The sequence below is a fragment of the Bombus terrestris genome, unplaced genomic scaffold (assembly GCF_910591885.1).
Source record: "Bombus terrestris unplaced genomic scaffold, iyBomTerr1.2, whole genome shotgun sequence".
Taxonomy (NCBI): Eukaryota; Metazoa; Arthropoda; class Insecta; order Hymenoptera; family Apidae; genus Bombus; species Bombus terrestris.
The window spans coordinates 271413-287404 of NW_025963553.1; the positions used below are offsets into that span (position 1 = coordinate 271413).

The following is a 15992-nucleotide window of genomic DNA, read 5'->3' on the forward strand; positions in this document are numbered from 1 at the left end:
AACTGAAGGGAAATCTTCTTTGAAGAACGTGACAAGGTAGGGGAAGCGGGAACAATGATCACGCGATAAACTGATGGTGTACGTATAGAACGAGTGTTGCGAGAGAATTATCGAGAAACAAAAAAAGAAAAAATAATCGTTGGCCGGCGCGACTATACGCTGTCGACGGGCAAACAGCGACTGAGACTAACTGAAACGAACTCTGTCACAGTATGAGCACGGGCTGCGTTCGCGGGTCGATCGAACACGTTCTGCGCCTCTCCTCGGCACCGGCGTCAAAGCCACCCCCGATGGCTGCAACGCACTGGTGCACTTGCAACATCAACCACTGGTCCTTCCTTTTTCGTGTGATATTATACCAGCATCTGTGATGCCATTTCAAAGACCGCAATCAAAGCATTAAATGCCAGATTAAAGCGACGCGATAATATTACCCCAATATTCGTCCGCAAATGTTACCGTATAGATCTTTAATTAAGCATTATTATGCTTCGAATAATTTACTATCACATGTTCCACAAGAAAACATATGTTTCACTTTTCCCCGTAGTATGATTGTAATTTATAACAAATATTTATAATTTATAATTTAAAATATTTATAATTCATTGAAAGTATCTTCCTGTCACGATTATAGGCGTAAAATGTCAAATTAAAAGTAAAAAATTAAAAACATATGGTATCCCGAAACCAAACGTACGACATGGCGAATCACGATGATACGATAAAAATTGATCTATGTCTTGATTTATTCAAACAGAACGAACTTACTCGAACTTTTCCAGAATAAACGATTTATTCGATAATATCCGTCACCAGCTTCTCTTCCTTCAACGGTAACAACTGACACCGAAAGCTCGAGAGACCCGAACGGTGAGACGTACCCAGAAGCAATGCGGTTACCTGGGCAAAGAGTCCCAAAGACTAAGGACGTGGGAAATTTCGAGAAACGGAAATGGAAACTGGAGTGGCGCGTCAATCAGCACTGACGGAACCTAATAAAAATGGAAAAAACCAAACTAATTCGTTTCACAAATTATTAAAACGATATTATTCAAAATTTCACTTGATTTTCTCACTGCACACGTCAATATTTGTCGAAATATCAATATTAAAAAGTTAATAAAAAAAATATCCTCTTTCTTCATACCTGTCTTTCTCCCGGGCGGCGAAGGAATACTAGAATGTTCGAGAACAACGGATACTTTTTGATTTTATCTCAATATCAATTTCAATCTTTTTAAACGAAATATGATCTGAACGATGAAACGTTTGATCATATAATGTTCTTCGTTCGATGCTAAAGGAAACTGAGAAGAAACATCGAAAATTCATTAATAAAACGAATTTCTTTGTTTCTGTGAGATAATAAACTTGATATACGTATTGATTTTTAAAATCAATATAGCTAACCAATGGGCACACTTTTAACAAGGCTGATGGAACATACCAAAAATCTTTCAAGGTGGTCTTGGCAACGGAAGAGTCGAAAATATGAGAATTATAAATGAAAAATTCTAATATTTTACAGCTGGCAACGATAAAGAACTCCAGATATTCTCCTAATTAATTTACAACAAATTCGCGTATATGATCGATAGCTGACGTCATTGTGTCCCACAGCTCTTGTAAAACGATAAGAATTTCCTGGAAAAGCTTGTAACCACGAAATGAAAAAGATGATAAAACTTCTAACAAGAGTACTGAGACGAGCAACTTTGTACTTACCCCTTCGGAGTAGGGAACGTGATTAAACGTCCGCGAGTTCGAAACTTTTGTAAGTCACTGCACGGCCGCTGCTTATGGTGGAAATCTAATAGATATAAGTACAGAGCGCGTGAGCGAACTAAAAACGCGATATAGGGATAAAGAGAGAGACCGTTCCGTCCTTCTCTAATGCCCGCGTACTTGTACCGGAAATATGTAACAACGGTAAACGAGCGCCGTCAGTGTCCACTAGTGTGCATGCCTGATTAAACAAGGACAGAAAATGCTTATATACAGCCTTCTCTTTCTATTTCAATGTCGTATCCATCTTACTATATAGTAGACAGGACTCGACTATTCCATCATTATATTCGCACCCTGCTTATGTGTGCGAACAAATCGTTCGTCTCCTGTTTGATGCTCAGTTTTCAACGGAGTTGAAGGGAAACTTTATAAGAGAAAGGAAGTTACGGATTGTCTCAAAGTGATAAACGAAAATTCTCGTAACTATCGAAAAACGATAGTCAATACAAGGATATCATTATCACATTTAAAACTATCACAATGAACGGTGATTCGTCGCAGCAAGGTACCACAAATAAGATATCTCAATCTAAAGAGGTAAGGAATATTCTAGATTTTGGGACTTTGGAACTTCCATGACAGTCATGAGTGTGTTTCGTCATTGATATGCCATATTGCGTTTTTCACAATTGTCGTTCATTTTTTTGATTGATTTTATATCTATGATTTGTATTTGATTTTGTATCTATGATTTTTTCTTTCGATAATTCTTATAATTATTGTCAATAATTAATTATTTATAACCATTTACGCTGTATTATATATCATTAAGATTTATCTTTGCGCGTATCAAGATAGTAGATAACAAAATTATGTGTAACAAATTTATTAAACTCGCAATGTAACAGAAAATTGCATGAAAATCTTTATATTATTAATAATTATTGTTAATAATAAAAAAAATAAATGTCGCATTAGGAGGAGAGTCATACTTCGGAACGTAATCGGGACATATTGTACCTTAATGTGATTATTATTGTGATTATTGTGATTAGTGTGATTATTTGGTACACAATGGGTGAGTACATTGCAATTTAGATATCTTCTTAGTTGCAATTTTTTCGAATAATATCGGTGACCAATCGAAATAGAAATTAGTGCGGAAAGAGGGGAAGGAATCAAAATTTGAAAATCGACATCGGTAGCTCGGTTGTTATAGAATAACTCAATCGATAACGTAGTTTAACTAGTTATAAATGAAAATATATTTAAATTCAAACTTTAAAAATTAGAAATTAAAAAGCAGAAGGATAGAAATAGAATAGATAGATAAATAGAAAGGATAGAAATAAAACAGTTGTCCCAATTGATGATTATCGTATAGTGTGTACTCATAGCATAAAATTTGTTCAATGAATTAAAAATTATATTTTTTAGATATGTTGGCATTAGCGATGTATTAATCCGGGAAGCTCGTCTATCTCGGAAATATCGAGTCTGCGACAACGTCAATTTGGAAATTATTCTTAGAGAATATGAAAATTATTACAAGATGAAATTCCAAAAATATCCTATATTGTGTAAGAAAATAACTGAAAAGGAAATAAAGACGAGGGAAATGACAAATGCGAACAAAGTGTAAGAATTTAAATTATTTAACACTATTCAACTTTCTCAACATATTCAATGCATCTATTACAATATCATTCAATCTTCAAAGAAGTAGTAAAACTTGTCAAATCTGTTAGCAAACAAACGAGAAGTGAGTCTGTATCTGGGTCTGTCGAAGGGAGGAATGCACAACAGAAGATGAGGGGTGATGCTACCGATGATATTAATCTTGCAATGACAGTGACAACAATTTCTGCCAATGAAAACGATGGATCTTCATCAGAAGAGCTTCATCAAAGAGCTTCATTTAACGTCTCAATGGAACAATCCAGGCAATCAAAGATATCAAAATGTGCTCGGAACCTTTATATAGACAATCCAGAATTGCAGAAGATTGCTCAAGACATTTTATCTGTAAGTTATTTTCGATTAATATACGTATTGTAAAGCTTTTTAAAAATAAAATACCTATCCTTGGATAAACAATCCACTGTATATCAATATCCAACAAATGTATTGTTGTATATATCTGTATATCTGTATACACTGTATACACTGTATATCTCTATACACTGTATACACTGTATATCCAACAAATAGCTTGGATAAACAATCCACTGTATATCAATATCCAACAAATGTATTGTTGTATATATCCACTGTATATCCAACAAATACCTTGGATAAACAATTCACTGTATATCAATGACGTAGGGATTTCAGTAAAGCTTTAAATAATGAATTACATAACACTCGAGGAAATTAATACAGAGATTATGCACCATTTCATCTTTGTATTGTCGCAGGAAATCATACTGAAAGAATTAAATGTATATTGGGACAACATTGCAGGCCTAGAGGAATGTAAATCTGCCATTAAGGATGCCATTGTGTATCCCCTTAAATACCCTATCTTTTTTAAAGGCCCATTTGCTCCCTGTAAAAGTATTCTGCTATATGGACCACCTGGTACAGGTAAGATACTCGTATTTCTTTCATTCCCATACATGTTTACAAGCAATTATGAAATAGGGAAGACGATGTTGGCGAAGGCAGTCGCAACAGAATGCCAATGCACCTTTTTTAACGTAACGACCAGCTCATTGGTGGACAAATGGAGAGGTGATTCCAAGAAGTATATCCGTGTAAGTTGATTTCCTTTGTCTATGAAGAAGAGATTCTAGGTTTAAAAAGATTTGTTTTTATTTGTCGTCATTCATATATAAATAGAATAGTTGTTTGGAAAACGAAATGATATTACGTTCGTGATGAAACAATGAATTTAAGGAATTTTGAATATAATATTTAATAAATAATAAATACATTTGTTAAACTGAACAGGTTTTATTTGAACTTGCCTATAATAATTCGCCTACAATTATTTTTATCGACGAGATTGACTGCATAGGAACAAATAAAGGAGTAAAGTATACATTGTCTGAATCTGCAAAGACATTCAGATCAGAACTTCTTTTTAGATTGGATAGATTAGTAATTAACAAAAATTCTGATGTAGTTCTTTTGGCCGCAACTAATTGCCCTTGGTATGTATATCATTTATAGCTATTTCAATGTTTTCTAAGTAGAAAATATCTTAATATCATAATTATTCATTATCTTAATCTTAATTATTGTGTTGTTCGGAATATTCCTTCGTTATTATTAATATAACAGAACAATAATATTTATTGTAAATATATTATTAGGGATATTGATGCAACTTTACGCAGACGCCTTGAAAAGAATATATACGTATCATTACCAAACGAAGTTACTCGATTTTATATGTTCAAATTATACCTTAGCAACCGATTATTAGAGAATATGGATATTGTGAGTCACATAATAAAATCTACTGAAAAATATTCTTGTGCTGATATAAAATTGCTTTGTACGCAAGCATGGCTGCTAGAAATGAATCCAATGTTTAAAAGACTTGAAAAAGGAGAAACATCTACTACGACTTTGAAATATGAATTAAAGAATTATAAAATAATAGCAAAATTGTTAAAAAAAATGTCACCTACAGTTACGAATGTGGATAGATATGAAGCGTGGAAAAAATATGTATGCCAAAACAAGATATTTTAAAAAATATAAAAGTATAAAAATATAAATATATAAAAGTATAAAAATATAAAAATATAAAAATATTATAACTCTAATCAATACTAAAAAATAACGCTCTTGAATTATTTAATCTCGTGCAAAAGAATTACTATAACTTATTACGCTTTCCGCTTTCAATAGTCAATCAACAGAGTTCAGTCTAACGAAGAAGTTCCCTCCTACGCTAACGAACTGTCCTGTTTTTGCGTCCAGGCTTTCAGGACATAAATTAAAATATCGCACATAGGCACAGCGTAACAGCGGCTTAAATTTAAGTTACAATAATAATCTTAAAAAAAAAAAGAAAAAAAAGAAATGTAATAATGCATGGCTATGTCGTACCGTCGCGTATCGGTACTTTTGCCTGTATCCACCCTACAATCAGAATTCAGCGTTTATTCTGGAAAAAAATCATGTAAAAAAAAAAAAAAAAAAAATATGTAAAAAACCTGGAATTAATAAACAAAGATTTAAAAAAATCAACAATTAAACAAGGGATTGAGATGACCAACTCCGGTCACGCTGCGAACTTCGAACGCGGAAGAGTCGAGCCGTGGCCATGATGGGTGATTCCAGGAATCGGTCGCGTATGGCAGGATCTGACATGCTTTACCGATCCCAGCCGCGCCGATTTCCGTCAACAGGCACAGTAACGGAGATATTTGGAACAGAAGCAGCCGCATATTCGTCTATCTGAAATTAAAGAGATGATTTCATGTAGAAGATAGAAATTCGTTCCCTGATATTGAAATGCCGAACACGAGGAAAATGAGACATGCAAATGACAAAGTCGATGACCAATAGGAAGATGACATAAACAATTGTAGATTGCAATGAAAATTTTGAAAAATGATACGTGTTCTAATAATAGAATATAAATGATAAAAAGGAGAATGTAATTGCCATTCTTCTATGTATTTTAATTTATGAGACGTAACTTCTGAATGACCTGTAATAGCTTTAAATACATTTACTGGAACTGGCCAAGCATAGAAAAAGGAGGCTTAAAAGAGAAAAAAAGGGAATAGATGAAATCGTGAATTATCAGTCTAAATGAACCGTGAATGTCAACCTAAGCTTTCACCAAAACCCTAGTGAAACCATGAAAGCACCACTATGAATATAAAATGATCCGCACTACTATCTACTTCATAGTATACTCTATACGTTTAAAATACTCCATTAGAAGCTTAAATCTATCAAAATACAGCTCCTAGGGAAATGTAAACTTTCACATGAACACATAATATCGATTTTCTGATTGAAACGTATAGGCAGATATATACTAGCATTTGGCTGCATGGTGCAGCACTACTCTCTCTGGGATATCCTAGCCATTTTCGGCATTTGGCCGTATGGTGTAGCACTAGCTCTGTAACATAGAAGACCATAGGCGTCAGTTCTTCTTATTTCCTCTCTGATATATGTTTACTTTAATGTCACTTATTCAGGCGCTTGATATATTGTCGGAATGAAATTTTAGTAATGTGCAAGTAATTTTGAGTAGATTAATAAAGTATAATAAGATATTAGATTCATGTACATAGTTTCAAGTGACATCAATCTTTATGTCTAGTATATACATGTCTATTGATCTATAAGTCAGTGTTAAAATAACAAATAAATGGCAGAAGAAGGAAAGAAGATTTCCTTCGGTTTTGCGAAATCTATTAAGAAACCTGTGTTAAAAAATGCTATTCCACAAGAAAAAAAGAAAGTTGATTACATTGAATGCCTTGATGAGAAAGGTATTAAAGTAATAGGGTGAGTTCAAAAAGTAAAATTTTTAATCAAGAAACATATAACCTCAACCTAACCTATAAAAATCACCAATAGCGGAATATATATATTTGAAAACAATTTTTTTATTTCAGTAAGGAAGAAAAAAAAGATGAACCTCTAATTATTTCATTACTAGGTTCAAAAACCTGGCATGATAGAATAGTTAATAAAATAGATGCAGACATTTTCCTTCCGAAGGCAGATAAGGAAAAGGTAGGAGACGCTAGTGTTAACGAGGCAAAATCAAAGCTATCTAATGGAAAAACATCGCCAATAATATCAATAAAGAAAGAGCCAGTTGAAGATAGTGAAAATAAAGTTGTTACTTTAGAAGAACAAGTGGCGAAAGAAATCATTGAGGATCTTAAATCAAAGAATGAACATGAAACTAAAACAAATGATTTAACCTTACCTTTAGTAGAAGATGAATCACTAAGAGGCAAAGAACAGGTACGTTATCAACATATTGATGTGCAATGCACAGATGTATTACATTTGCATATTATAAATATCGTTTTGTATTTTTCAGTCTACGTTAGAAGATTATGAAAAAATTCCTATTGATGATTTTGGTGTAGCAATGTTACGGGGAATGGGATGGCAACCAGGAAAGGGAATTGGTTGAAATGAAAAGTATGAATTTTACTCTGGATTAAATTAATTGTATGTATTTAATACATCACTTATTGGAAAGTAAACAGAGAACATCATTTTTTATTTCACAATCGTTCATTCTAACTATTACAGATTAGTAGCAGCTGTCATACCAGAATTACGACCAAAAGGTATGAGTCTTGGAGCAGACAAAGTAGCATTGTAGAAGAAAAATACAGATTCCAAAAAAGAAGAGGAAGAAGTTAAAATGGAGAAAGGAACATTTGTGAAAATTATAGCTGGAAAGCAAAGTAATAATTATAGTCAAATAGAAGGATTCGATGATGATGCTGGAAGGCTCATAATAAAACTAGCTCTTGGTGGAAATATAATATCTGTAAATGAATTTATGGTACAGCCAGTGACTAAATCAGAATATTCTAAGAACTCAAAAGTTCAAAGTTAATATGAAGTGTTAGTTTTTCATTAAGGGACTTTTAAGAAAATAAATTTGAATTGACATATACATATAAAGACATAATCGGACATGTAGAAAAACTAATTCAAAAGTACCTGTAAGTGTGTTGTTGCATGCAATTTTTTAAAGGTCCCTTCTATTTTTATATAAAATATGATAAATGTAGAGGTTTTAGCTTTCAGTATTTTATGGGGTTAATTTCAGATACAAAAAAGTATGAGGAATATAAGGACAAGGAATCCAAGGGACTCAAGCAAAAGATGGATAGAAAAAGATCAATGTCCCCTGACCTCGAAGACGGTGAAGATGGTGACAAAAGTAGTAATAAAAGAAAGAAAATCGGAAGTACGATGCAGAATAAGAACAAGTATGATAAAGTGGGGGATAAAAAATCAGAAAGACGAAAAAGGCGCTCCGAATCTAATGATGACAGCGATAGTGATTCTGAAAAGAAGAGACGGAGAGAAAGAAGTAACTCTAATAGGAATGATTCTTATAAATTAAAAAGATTGAAAAAGTCAAAGAAAGATAAGAAGCACGATTGCTCATCCGAAAGATCAAGTAAGAAACATAAAAAGAAAGGCGAAGAAAGAGAAAACGTTAGAGATAAGAAACCCAGAGATTACGCAGACAGAAAGAAACACAAAAGACGAGAAAGATCAAGATCTCGATCATTTAGTAGGCAGTAATATTTTCCAGGGACGTATTCGGTCATTTTACTTTCAAGATAAATTGTACAATTTTATTTATACAGATTTTATAATAAAGTGTATTTTTACAAAATATTATATTTCTTTTCTTACCCTTAACTGAAAATTACATTTAATTATAATATGTAATAATGTTTACAATTACATCAAAGTTAATGTCCTAAACTTTATCAATAATTATTAAAAATCCCCGCGTATTGTTTACGTAATGTTGATATCGAGTAGTATACATACATAACCTCAAAGAACATTATGATACTTACGAACATCGCTAAACAAGTAGTGCGAACGATGTCGAGTAAGTATATTCACTATGTATAAAGTATTTATAGGTAAAAAGTATGGGAAATATATAACCGAGTGTATTTAATTTTTCCAACATTTTAGCATTTCGCTTGGCGTTGGTATAACTTCAAGTAAATGAAGTAAAAAGCAAAAATGTAGAGCGGGCAGTTTCCTACATTTCCAGCGCGAAAGAGCATAATGCTGATATTATCGCTCTTCCTGAATGCTTTAATTCACCATATGGAATACGTAATAATTTGTTTCTTTTTCTAATAATTTATTATATGTATAACAACTATATAGAAAAAAGTAAAAGTAGACAAATTACCTTATCGTTTATACTTCCATAAAGATTGTGAATTGACTCGAGAATATAGAATTTCCCCACTTTTATGATTATCGTGATTTTTGTATAAATATATTTTTTAAGATACTAATAATTAGGTACTTAATAATAAACTAGTATTATCAATTATTTTGTATTTATAATTCCACCTATAGTAGTTAAAAATTAATGTTAGTTAAAATCTAACTTTATGTTTCAAAAAGTACTAGCAAAGTCGTTAAGTAACAAGTCACTGGTACTAAACCAAATAGCATGATTGTAATTAAACAAACATTTCTAAATATTCATTTTTCATCTTGAACCTGTAGAAACAATTTATTATATGTACTATTATCTAAGTAATTATATATTTAAGTAAATCGAAATGTAAAATTTAGTTATTTTACTAATTTAAAAAATAAAAAATTGACAAACATTTCAACTTAATTTATGGTTGGAACAAAGGACAGTTATTTTTCATTAATTGAAATATTGCAATGCAGAATAGTTTCCAAAATACGCCGAGAGTATTCCCGATGAAACGGTGAAACGAGCGTTGCTTTATCGAAGGCAGCTAAGGAAAACAGCATTTATGTAGTTGGTGGTACGATACCTGAAATAGAGGGCGATAAATTGTACAATACCTGCTGTACTATTTGGGGTCCCGATGGAACTTTGATAGCAAAACACCGGAAGGTAAATAATATACCTCCATGTGGCTTTGAAATTGAAAATATCGGGGTGGAGAAAGTGACTCTATCTAGGAATAATTTAGGAATATACATATGTACATACGTGTACTATAACCAATTCTATAATTTAAAAAATATGTTATAGGTTTATAAAATACGTTTTGATACGAGAAACATACATTTTTGTCGTAATATAATATATAAGTTTTTGTACAATATATTTGTTTTGTAATATAAATTTTTCACATACGAAAAAACTTATTTTTTCTTAAAAAATATTCCTTCTCAAATATTATTAAATGATAAAACTTTTTAATAAAAGAAAGTGATAAAAACGCTGTCAGTTATTAAATAAAAAACAATTAAAGTTTAAAAGTTCGTAACATTGATGTTAAATTACAAAAGTTACAGCAATAGAGTTAGCAACTATATTTTTATGTTATTAGGTACATCTATTCGACATCGACATTCCCAACAAGATTACTTTCCGAGAGAGTGATTCACTCAGTCCTGGTGATTCCCTAACAATGTTTGATGTGAAGGGCTGGAAAATAGGTATTGGCATTTGCTATGATATCAGATTCGAGGAAATGGCACGCATTTATCGGAACAAAGGTACAGTAGCTTAATCGAACAATACTTAACTAGCAGGAAAGTAACTATCTTTCTTAAATATATTCTATATAAAGTATAATCAATATAATCTGTAACTCTGTATAAAAAGGAGCTTAATTTAAAAAACCAGTATATTCGCTGAAAATGAAATAAATAAAAGAATTAGAAGCACGACAAGAGGACTGTTCTCGCATATTCATAAATTATGGAATGTGGACTGTGCACCTACAAAGTTAACTAAAATTCAGTGGTCTCATATTTCCCGTTTCTCTGTGTTAGGTTGCCAAATACTGATATATTCGGTGGCATTCAATATGACCACTGGACCACTGCACTGGTCATTACTTCAGCGTTCCAGAGCGAATGACAATCAATTATACGTCGCCTGTATATCACCGGCTCGTGTTCCTTCAGCAAGTTATGTCGCATGGGGACATACACAGTTGACAAATCCCTGGGGGAAAATCCTTTATGATTTGGAAACTCAGGAAAATATGGTGGTCACCGATATCGGTAATTTTCAGCTTAACATTAAAAGCGAGAAAAATCCATGATGTAATTAACTTTTAGTCTCGTTGGTTCATCGATTTTGCCGGCTCCCTCTGTATTTGCTGAATTTATTAGCAAGCATTACTTATTACTTCGTATGTTTTTCTTTTCTCTCAGATTTGAAAGTTGTTGAGGAAGTAAGGGCTCAGATACCTACATTTTCTCAAAGACGTACGGATTTGTACGACACTGTCTATAAAAAGGAGTAACTCTACACTGAAACAGAAAATGTTTTCTTATAATATTTCTACTACAATACCGTTTTTTTTTTTTTTTTTTTTTATGACTTATTACTAATTACTTATCATTTGTACTAAATGAATAACTCAATTAAGAAAACCAAAATGTTATAAATAATAATCTGTATATCTTGTGTATCAATATGTAATTGGATATTGTAATAATATTGGAATGTCTTTGATCAGGGATATGATAAAGAACACGCGAAGACTACATTCTTTTGAACATCTTTAATATCCATCATTTATAACATTAAACATCTTTTTAAATATTTAGATAGATTAATACGTAACTCTTTATATATATATATATATATAAACATTAATTTGAAGTTACAAGCTTAGAGAAATTGGTCGATTAATATTTATAGATCGGCTGTCTTGATGAAAGGCTTAAAGATAGCAAAAACATAACAATGTCGCAAATATAATTTATAGTTTAACTTCTTTCTTGTATCTGTCTGCCTTTCACGATGTTTTACCAATTACAATAAGTAATTTCGACTTCTTTGCGCTCCGTTTTAACGCATTCGAGACCGAAAGAAATTCATATCAATCAGTAGGCATAATATATATAACTGTACATAATACATTATAGTATAACATAGTATATAATTTTATATTTTAAAAACATGAGGCATAAAATTTAATCGATTGTCATCGATTTAAAATTAAAATATGAAAAGGATATTCCAGAGAGAGAAAAGCACAGTATCATTCTAACAAAACATTCAGATCGTACTGACACCCAGGAATCGTATTACAATAAAATCTCGGTCTCGAATGAATTAACACGAACGATTAACATGAAACACACTTGCGGCTTAAACACCTTCGATATCGAGGAAATTCAAACTTTACAAATAAAAGCAGCCTGTTCCTCTTTCCACCACAGACTCTCATACCATATCCGCTCTTATCCAGGCTTTTACTTGAAATCTCTGTCTATTTACAATTTAAATTTACCCGGACCACTCGTTGAATCGGCAGCCCTTTATAAATATATAATGAGCCCAGAACATATACCTGTGCCCCTAGCTGGTATCAGCTCTAGTAACGTTCATACCGGAACTTTCATACGACGCCAATTTGTCACGCGTGAACATCGATTCTTTCAGGGGTCACGGCTTTATGGGATTATATCCTTTAAAGTAATTAAAGTGATACTAATGATACAGAATTTTTTACAAATGTTTAATATGTCCATAAAATAGGAAGTTTCGTGCTCTCTTATTTTATATTAATTATAAATTAATAAGTTTTACATTTGTTATCTATAGATTTAATAAATTATTAAAATTCCATGAAGACATATTCTGGAACACATTAGAAGATTTTGCTGTAATTTACAACGGATGCTCCGAGTACGAACAGGCAGTAAACGAACAAATAGAAATTCAGGCTATTGTGGTAGTATAGCTCACGTGGGATTTTAAGCTCGAATTGGACTTAAACGTTACGATCGTCGTGAATAATTACGATATATACCCTGTACGACGAGCAGAGAATCTTAAATTATTAACGGCAATTCCTTTGTGCAAAGTGCAATTTTATTAACGGCCTGTAACGAATGAACGGCTCGTTTTGAATAAAGTTTACATTTAGAAAGTAAACACAGAAACACATTTTAAGAAACTAAGATATCGAGTTCTACTTGTAAACATCAAGTGCTCTTCGTTTGAGAAGATTACGAGTCTCTTCTTCGATAACGACATTAATTAAGAAGTTTCGATACCGTTTATGACATTAAGATCTCATTAGTAAAGTTATATCATTAAAATCCTACTGTTCCTAGAGAATATATATAGTTAAAACTTCCAGAGGATCAACAGGTAAAGAAATTGTTGATAAAAGCATTGTTAGTGACAACTGACTGTAATCGATATCTGCTGGGTGAAGTTGTGTGTTCTGAGAATCTGTGTTAATGCAAGGATTCTGTTACAAATCATCGACTAAAGAGCCACCGGGCACGTCCGACCGATCGATCGATACCACGAACCTTGAATGAATTAACGCTCAAGGTGGAACGGATTTAATAGATCGGGTGTTAGTGTAATTTGACACTTTGTATACACTTGCTTTATGCAAACAAAGTTTGTTGATGTTCTGAACTCGATGGTTATAAGATCTTATTGAAACTCCAGTATTTCACCCGCACGGTACGACACTTTGTTGATGATTGTCCTTGTATGTTGTTGATACTCCCCATCAGCCGTTAAATTTTGTTCGTCTATCGTACTTTTCTAGTCAGAGGTTTTCCCTGATGTTTTTCCCTACTGTCTAAGTCATCAGGTTTGCAGCTCGGGGAGGACAGATAATTCGGAATTTCCCAAAGGAAGGAGAGGTGTCGTCCGAGCCATAAAGGGACGGTCACTCAAAATACCGAATAGATTCATTTAAATAATTATGAGAAACAAGTAAGTTTTGTAACCACAAGTTTTCAAATGTTATAGTTTGAATCTGTTCTTATAATTTTAAAAAGACCTTACAGCCAGGATCTCTAAAGAATTCGATGAAAATTCTCATGAGACATCGATTGAAACAATTAAACGCAACAGAGAATGGGTATAATCATATAATTCCTCCCCATTTCAAAATTCATTCATATACATCGATGTTTGTTTTCATATTTGTTTTATGTGTGAATAATACGTATTTATTGGCATCAAAATATTTTCCGTTTCAATTCCTGGTCATTTTAGATCGAAACTTCCAAATATCGTTGATTAAAAATTTTTTAATTTTTAAAATGAAAGGCACTAATTATAGGACAAAAAGTTGTTTCAATTATTTGAACATTCTGCTTCATTCCTACAATAACATATTTTATTTTAAATGAAAACAAGAAACAATACTATTGTGTATAAGTTTAACGGAGTGACACAGATGATTTGTAGCTAACACTGTAGCTAACATAGTTTCTGCAATATACCCTCTAATCGAGTAGAAACAAGGGGATTTTAGAAATTTCTATTAACCGACAGTATTGTCAACAAGTTTTAACAATGACTGAAGGTTGCAAAATTAAATATAAAATGATTTATTAATAGCATATGCGGTGTTAAATTTGTAAATAAGCAGTTTATCTTTTAAGAATAACAAAGACAGCAGAAAATAAAGATAATATTCTAATTATATTGCAAACTAACGAATAATGTAAAGAATTTATTTTTGTTATCTATATCACAGATTTTAGGTAAAATATTAATTTACTTATTACTAGGAGATTGAATTTGAAATATAATTAGAATTTATAAGGGACACCTTTAAACCAGCAGATATTTGGTAGCAGTTCTCTAGCCTTTGTACAATATAACACAGTTCGGTTTAATTGAGTTTAATCCCTTTGACCAGCCAGTTTCCAATTTCATTAATGGCATAATCTCCTGACAATTTCATACCCTTCAAAAGAAACACGATTTTCTATTATTGTTTTACAATCGCGGAATATGATCAGTGTTTCAATTAAGCTCCACTGTTCTAATTTCCCGTCTACGCACGATGTGGGTACACCGTTTTTTTGTTGTTTTTAGATACAAGTGACGAGAAATTATGAAATGATATTTTAAATTTAAACTGATTTCATTCATTGATTTATTGTAGCGACAATGGTAACTTGTTTAAATAAAGATTTTATAAATAAAATATTTAAGGTCTAAAATAATAAATTGACACATGTGAAAACATTAAAGCTGTTATCCTTATTCATGGTCTTGTTGCAACGTGTTTAACGAGCGTAACGTAGGCGTGAAAACGAAAACGTTGAGACTCTTGTGGCGTAAAAAGACTGAATTCCTCATAAAAATACAAGAAACGAATACAAGAAACGTGCACATAGTTTATTCTCGATCTTGGATACATAAAACAAAAAAAAAAAAAAAAAAAAAAAAAAAGAAAGAAAAAAAAAGAAAAGAAAAGAAAAAAGAATAAAGAAAAAGAAAAAGGAACAAAAATTTTTATTGGTTATTTAACGAAACTCATTGTATCATTTTTACTACTCTATATAAAACGTAGAATCATATACTGACGAATGTTATTTCGAATTTCTAACTTTAGAACGATAATTACATATTTGTAATTACCAATAAGTGGTAGTAGCATTAAAAATATGGAATATTCAACGAGATGAAATATAGGTAAGGTATTTAAAAGAAAAAAGATTGAAACGTTCGATGTAAAACGATGAAATTAAATGATTGGATTTGAAAACTTGATTCGGTTTAACAAGTCGATGAAAAAAGTATTCATCGTATGAAAAAAGAATTCATGTTC

The 15992-nt window shown here is 31.9% G+C and overlaps 1 protein-coding gene, 2 long non-coding RNA genes and 2 pseudogenes across 3 annotated transcripts in view; 3 read left to right on the forward strand and 2 right to left on the reverse strand.

Annotated features, from left to right (window-relative positions):
• Positions 1 to 1379, reverse strand: part of LOC125387083 — a 30183-nt gene extending 28804 nt beyond the window's left edge. Inside the window, exon 1 of the long non-coding RNA XR_007227645.1 lies at positions 772 to 1379. This is a non-coding gene — a long non-coding RNA (uncharacterized LOC125387083). The remainder of the gene's footprint in view (positions 1 to 771) is intronic.
• A 645-nt stretch (positions 1380 to 2024) lies between these two features.
• Positions 2025 to 5444, forward strand: LOC125387035 (katanin p60 ATPase-containing subunit A-like 2). The gene is made up of 8 exons (XM_048414193.1): positions 2025 to 2328; positions 2710 to 2809; positions 3169 to 3369; positions 3480 to 3756; positions 4149 to 4317; positions 4375 to 4487; positions 4684 to 4886; positions 5049 to 5444. Exons 3-8 carry the CDS (start codon positions 3284 to 3286, stop codon positions 5431 to 5433), a joined length of 1233 nt encoding a protein of 410 aa, XP_048270150.1. The 5' UTR covers positions 2025 to 2328; positions 2710 to 2809; positions 3169 to 3283; the 3' UTR covers positions 5434 to 5444.
• Positions 5445 to 5874: 430 nt separating this feature from the next.
• Positions 5875 to 7166, reverse strand: LOC125387096. The gene is made up of 2 exons (XR_007227658.1): positions 6738 to 7166; positions 5875 to 6144 (listed from the first exon to the last, which is right to left on the reverse strand). It is a non-coding gene; the product is annotated as an uncharacterized LOC125387096 (long non-coding RNA).
• Positions 7167 to 7431: 265 nt separating this feature from the next.
• On the forward strand, positions 7432 to 9090 carry LOC125387058 (annotated as a pseudogene).
• Positions 9091 to 9306: 216 nt separating this feature from the next.
• Positions 9307 to 11690, forward strand: LOC125387106 (annotated as a pseudogene).
• Positions 11691 to 15992: the final 4302 nt, after the last annotated feature.

Excerpts from the sequence above, each read along its gene's own strand:
- LOC125387035 (XM_048414193.1), top strand. The coding sequence starts at position 3,284 with ATGAAATTCCAAAAATATCCTATATTGTGTAAGAAAATAACTGAAAAG. Across the intron at positions 4,488-4,683 it reads ATTCCAAGAAGTATATCCGT|GTTTTATTTGAACTTGCCTA; the intron begins GTAAGTTGATTT and ends TAAACTGAACAG. Across the intron at positions 4,887-5,048 it reads GCCGCAACTAATTGCCCTTG|GGATATTGATGCAACTTTAC; the intron begins GTATGTATATCA and ends ATATATTATTAG.